Genomic DNA, 6,496 nt, shown 5'->3' on the forward strand with positions numbered 1-6,496 from the left:
GTTTTGTCCAGTCCTCCTGCCTCTACAAACACGTAAATGTGCTTCTGATACAGTCAACACTCTAAATAGCTGACCATTGCAGAAATAAAAATCTAATGATTCCTGTTCAAGCTATGTTGTTGTTACCTGTTCCAATTCGGCCCAAATCACAGACAGGAAACTGATGAAGGGGTGGGAGAAGTTATACTTAAAACAGGTAATCCATAATTTTCCATGATAAACTGATCCTAAAGCCTGTGTCAAGCCTGTCACAAGTCTGCATAGTCTGAAGTAGTTGGGTAGAAGCTCTTCAGCAGTTAAATAGCATTTTGTTTTAAATTAAAATTTTTGAATATGGTATGGTGTGCTTTCTCATAGTAAATCGTTTATTTTATCAAGATTACTATATTATGTCCTCTCATGCCATTTTCTTGATATGCTAAAGTTTTATCTGCAAGTTTCTTGGCTTATAAGAGAATCAGGGTTTACAGGAAGAGAAGTTTGCTTGACCAACTGAAAAAAATAACTAACAATATGATACAGATCTGATGAAGGGACTCTGAACTGAAAAGTTAGTTTATCTTGTGTAACCAAATGCTATTCTTGCCTTGCTTGACCAGAAAGTTTCCTCTTGTACTGTAGCAAAAATCARTGCCTCTCAACTTCGTGTGAATTGTGAAACTTGCTGGGGAATCCTTTTAGCCTCTTTGCTTCTTGCTTTTATGTTTGTAAATATTTCCTAAACAGAAAGTAAAATGTGATGCCTACATGAGAACTTGTCTGACTGTCTTCTYTGCTGAGGGCATCAGAGGAGCAGACAAAGTATCTTTGCCTTAGATTTCTTAGCTGTTGTGTGACATGATTTGAAACAGCAACAAACATGCAGAATCTATTGGGATTTTGCCTTTTGTGAATTTATTTAAAAGAAATGGATATCTGATCTTAGAAGTGTATATTTTTTTTTGTTTTCCTACTCAGTATTAAGTGTGATCCACAGTTCAAATGAGAATTTTTGAGCTTAAGAGTATAATTTATGAATCCAAACAGTAGGTTTTTCGTTGTATTTCGGAATCAGAATTATGTCAGTTCTTAGCCTGACGTTTTGGAATGTAAAAGCAGGTATCTTGAGCTACACTGCAACAGAACTAGACCAGATATTCRTAATAGAACTTGGCAGTTAAAAGAAGAAAAGACTAGGTATGCTGACTAACTTTTCTTCTTTTGTCTTTCAAGGCAATGGCTACACTGGGGCCRCACAGAGTAAAACCAGAACGTAAGTGAACATTGGTTTCACAAAGCAGAACTTGCCTGTGCCRCGGTGCAAACTGCACCTAGACAGATAACGTTTATTTTAGCCCGGTATATTGTTAGAGGGTGGGGTGGGATAACCATATGATCTGGCTTTCTTTCTCGGGTACTCAGACTTGTAGCTGGTTGCTGATGATGTTTATTTGTCAGTAGGTGACAGATTATGTATTCCACGCGAATTGTGGAAAATTATCAATAAAAATATAGACTTTAAAAAGTGTGTTGCACTGGTTATGTTAGTATGCTCTCCTTACTACATATAAACATATGTTTATACAGTGTGGGTCAGACAACTGAGAAGATCTAGATCTTAGAGGAACTTTTGAAAAGCTGCGTTCAGTGCAAGCTACAACTCTGAAAAAGCAAAGTTATGGGAAAGAGTGGTAGCTGATACTTGGCACTGAAGTAATTACTTGAATGTCGTGAATAAAAAGGAAGAGGGAGAGAAGGCAAGCATACGGTGCATTTCTTTTAATGATGCATTGCTACTTGCATGTTGTGGTGAATGACTCGGTGTCCTGATAAAAAGTTTTGGGGATCTGTTATTTGAAGGTTTGTCTATGTCACTGCTTCTGAAAACTCACATTGTAGATATTAGAACATTGTAGGGAAGGTGCTTGATACCYGAGAATGGAAATATAACTTATATAGAGCTGATGGGGAATAAACACATCTGGCTTCTAATGTTCTGGTATATTGAGTTAATTGTTAAAGGCTACTTTTGACAATAAAAGTTGTTTATGCTGTATGTGAACAACTTACTGAAAGTGTTTTTATAAACCTAACTGATCAAGTCAATATTAAGTGGCTTTTTTGATTGTTTTAGCACCTGTCAAATTGGAAAAGCATCTRCACAGTGCTAGGTCTGAAGAAGGAAGACTCTATTATGATGGAGAGTGGTACGGACGTGGACAGACAATATGCATTGATAAGAAAGATGAATGTCCTACAAGGTAAAGATTATTCAGTTCATGCATTTCTGTACAGTGGTGTTAAGCAAAAAATAACATGATGGAGACTGAAGAATAAGGCTTATTTGAAAATACTGCCACATCAGTAACTTAAGTTCACCTTGGAAAATAGGCATTATCAAAATAGAAGGTTGAGTGCTGAAGGTTGAGTGCTGGACTTCAAGAGAGGCCAGTAAAGGTTGGATCTCATTGAAGGTAACAAAATGTTTGTCAGGTCAGGATCTCTCTTAAGGATTTAAGTTTCCAAAGCTCTTACTAGTTTCTGAATAACCTTTGGTTGGTTTGTTTGTTTATTTTTAGCATTTTGGGATTTTGTTGCCCTGAGAAGTTGGGCTGCTGGCCATCTTGAAAATATTTAATTGTGGAAAAATACTTCCTACTGTTAAAGATAAACTTTGTTTTCTGTTGGTTGATACTCAGAAATAAAGCAGTTGGAAACTTTTTTTTCCTTTCTTTTACAGCATTTACTTCTCTTTACAAAGTTTCTTTTCAGGAGTGTTATATTTATAACAGTGCAAAATATAGTTGAATGTGTATATCTCAGTGYATTTTCTCTCTGTATATTGCCAAATTAAAAAGCTGGATATATAAATACATTTACTTCAAACTACTGATTTAAGTGTATCAGGGAAATGCATGTCTTCTATCAAATGGGGCAAATCAGTCAAAGAGCAGAGTGTTGATTAAATATGAATCACTACCCAGGTAGAGCCGAGTGTGTGGTGTTCCCCCCCCCCCCCAATGAAAATTAACATGAATTAGAGAACATTAACTTCATCTGGCAGTAGTTTACTATRAAGCTGTCTGTCCTTTCTTCCTTGTGTATGATGTGGTGAAACAGATTCTGTTTGAGTAGTTTCAGTGTTGTTCAGGGATGAAACAAAAAAGGTCTGTTAGTAGAGCATATATTTATATTTTTGAAACAAAGAAATTCTGAAGTAGTTTTGCAGAATATAGCAGTGGTGCTGTGAAAAAAAAAAAAAAAAAAAAAAAGAAAGAATTTCTAGCCTGGATAAATTGTACTGGAAGTACAGTGCTTGTCCTTGTTTTTAGCTTTAGCACTGTCTAAGTTCCATCTATTTTCATTTTTCAATTACAATTTATATCCTTAAAACTGATTCTGTGAAGGAAATTGGTGTGCCTAGAGCCTTTTTTGTTGTAAACTCTACTCAGCTGAATCATTCCTATAGGGAATACTTCTTTGAGTCCAGTTATTCAGGTTTTGCCTTTTTTTTTCTTTTTTTCTTCCTCTGGGTATAGTTGCTCACAACTGAGTGTGTATATTTTACAGCTTTGTTTCTGCTATAAATTTTAGGTTTTAGTCTGTTTAACTCTTTTCCAGATACCACGTGAAATTACTTAAATTGGAAGTATGTTTTCAAGCAATCTGCTTTTTAATGTGGGTAATCTTTAAGAAAAGAAGGGTGGCTACGGTGGTTCTAACAAGTTAAAGCATTTGTAGATGTTGTAATATAGATGCTTGCTTGTAGGAAGAGAGAAAGTGGTTGGATGAAGACTTCTTAAGTACCTTGGTAAAGATAAGTGAAGATGCACAGYTATTAAAGAACTCTATTAAAACTATACTTAAAACAGTCTGTATCTCTTGAGCCTGGAATTTACAGTTAATGCATATTTTCATTTACTGTTCAGAAATGCAGCTGCTGTTTTGAGGTTATGTTTTAGTTTATAAGGTCCATGATTTTGTTTCTAAAATCTTTTTTTTTTCTCCCCCTCCCTTCTTCCATCCCCTGCCCCCCTTCTTCCCTTACATCCTGTAGTGCCATAATAACAACAATTAACCATGACGAAGTTTGGTTTAAAAGACCGGATGGAAGCAAGTCCAAGCTGTATATTTCTCAGCTACAGAAAGGAAAATATTCAATAAAACATAATCACAACTGACCATTTCTAACCAGATATGAAACAAATGGTATTGCCATGCTTGATGTGCCATGGGGTGAAAGTTGTATTTAATAGTGTTTTGTGTCCCCATAAATTTCCGGCAGTATCGGATGTGTATTTGTAGTGCTGTACGTAAACTTCATGTGGATGGCCTTCRGAAACCCAAGGATCATGTTGACAGAYGCTTTACCTCTAAATTGGGTCCAGTGCCTAAGATATGAAGTCTGCTCTGCAAGTATAACAGCTCAGAACTTCTCATTAAARGTCGTATTTGTAAAATGAAAGGGGAAAAATAAAGAGGAATTTTTATCAGWGGTGATCAGTTTGCATGAAAAAAGCGATAACCACAATTTCCAGCAACTTGTTTTGTTTTCAGTTCAGTGAACATGTCATGCTTCTCATGTGGATGTAAATTTAGGCYGTTGAGCTGTTGCTTTTGAATAGTTTGCAATGTGCRTAAGCATCCTGCCACCGCCAGTGGACTGATTTATTAAAACGCTTGCCCTGGGCAGTTCTGCTAGTACTGACTGTGTGTCATRTTTTGTAAGGTTTATTATTTTGCTTGTAATGAGACAAAGCCAGTGTTTTAAGGTATGTTTTTTGAGGAGGACTTTTGCAGTTCAGGACCCTAGCCTATAGTAAAATAAACCATTGGTGAATTTTCTTTTTTTTTCTTTTTTTCCTCCTTTCCCAGATTGCTAGCAGAAACTCATGCATAAAGTAGATAGTGTTGCTCCAACCTGTATTATATGTGGCCCACAAAGGATGACTGCTGGGGTATTTATGTAAATAAATATTGTTGCATGCTGTCCTTGTTTTGTCCACAGTTCTATGAAATATTATAAATCTTCTCAAAATGAAAATATATCCCCAGAAATTGTATATCTGGGCAAATTTACACTGACTTGTTCACCAAACATTATTTTCCAAATTTGTGTAACTTATTTCATCTTAGAATTATTTCATGAATCTTAGAAAGCTGAACTTCCTTCCTGTTTAAGCCACGGAGAAAAATCCTGAATCCTTAACATTACTGTGATGTGCTTGGAGCATCTAGAATGATAGGTGGGATTGCTGAAGAATTATTAACCTGTCGGTTATGTGCACTTTAATCTCCAGTTATGATGGCTCCGCTTGGAGAAAGAAAGCATCCATTTGCTTTAAATGATCACAGCAAATAAGTATTTTTATTGTAACATAGAAATGTTTATTCCTATATTATTTGTCTCTTTTAGTGCAAGGTGATAACTACTTTCCAAATGCCAAATGTCTGAAATAATACTTCGGTTTCTGCCGAGTGATGCTTTTCTACAAWTGTATGACATTACTAATCAAATGTACATAAAGTATCAATTGACATGTTGGCTTTTAACAATATTAACTGTATGTATACAGTTGTTTGATAAACTTTTTGTAATAAAATGTTCGTATTTTTTAACTTAGTGTATAAATAAATGATCTGTGGTAGTGGACATCTTGTATGTTGCTTTGCTCTTTGGGTTTCTGGTCTTCCTGGAGGTGCTATTGTACTTTTAWCCTAAAGAGAAGAATATTTAAGGAAGCCAAAATCTTTTAAATGCCTCTTGACTTTTTTCTTTCAAATTTTGAGTCTTTGTACATTGTATTTTTTTTAGTTTTTTGAATTTTTTTTCTTTCAGAAGCTTTATGGAAGCATTAATCCGCACTGATGTTCGTAAAGCAAGCTTAGTGCTGTCAGGAATGCCTGTGCTCTAGAATAGAAGGTACAAAAAAGTTTGTGCTAAACAAAATAATGTGTAGTGTCTTCATTAGTCTTGGTATACAAGGTCTGAGTGTTTTTTTTTTTTTTTTTTTTCTCCCTGTACTCCCTTCTACTGGTGTAATGAGAGCATACCACTATGCGTCTACGTGTTCAGTAATCCTGATGATGCCAAAGAGTTAGTGTAGGCAAACATGAACCTCAAATACTGGAAAAACGTTTACTATTTGCTTTTGGCTAGGCTGATTATTCTGCTTCATTTCTTGTGACAAACCAGTCCTGTTTTATCCCRGAAGATAATACTTTTTTCTTCCTCCTGTCACCAGATTCAATTCTATGCCACTAAAAACAACTACAGAAAAAAAAATCTGCAGCAGTTGAGTCAAATTCTTAAGTACCCAATTTTAGACAAAAATGTTAAGACAATAGTTCAAGTATTGACTGAAAGTAATTCTAGTTTTCCTGTTTGTTTTAAAGACCTGAATCAAATTCTGAATTTGTCTGGTACAAAAAATGCCAGTTCTGCCTGTGCTGCTGATTTTATTTATTTATTTATTTATTTAACTTCTATCTAAATCGGTAGTATTCAAAGACCAAT

The 6,496-nt window shown here is 35.2% G+C and overlaps 1 protein-coding gene across 1 annotated transcript in view; it reads left to right on the forward strand.

Moving 5' to 3' along the window:
• BRMS1L (BRMS1 like transcriptional repressor) overlaps positions 1-5,645 on the forward strand; it is a 23,159-nt gene extending 17,514 nt beyond the window's left edge. The window contains exons 8-10 of the mRNA XM_085301707.1: positions 1,213-1,252; positions 2,114-2,240; positions 4,037-5,645. Of these exons, the coding sequence (XP_085157833.1) occupies positions 1,213-1,252; positions 2,114-2,240; positions 4,037-4,160 (291 nt within the window). The 3' untranslated portion in view covers positions 4,161-5,645. The remainder of the gene's footprint in view (positions 1-1,212; positions 1,253-2,113; positions 2,241-4,036) is intronic.
• Positions 5,646-6,496: the final 851 nt, after the last annotated feature.

The sequence above is a fragment of the Rhea americana genome, unplaced genomic scaffold (genome assembly GCF_003343005.1).
Source record: "Rhea americana isolate MKP2758 unplaced genomic scaffold, rheAme1 scaffold_18, whole genome shotgun sequence".
NCBI classification, from domain to species: Eukaryota; Metazoa; Chordata; class Aves; order Rheiformes; family Rheidae; genus Rhea; species Rhea americana.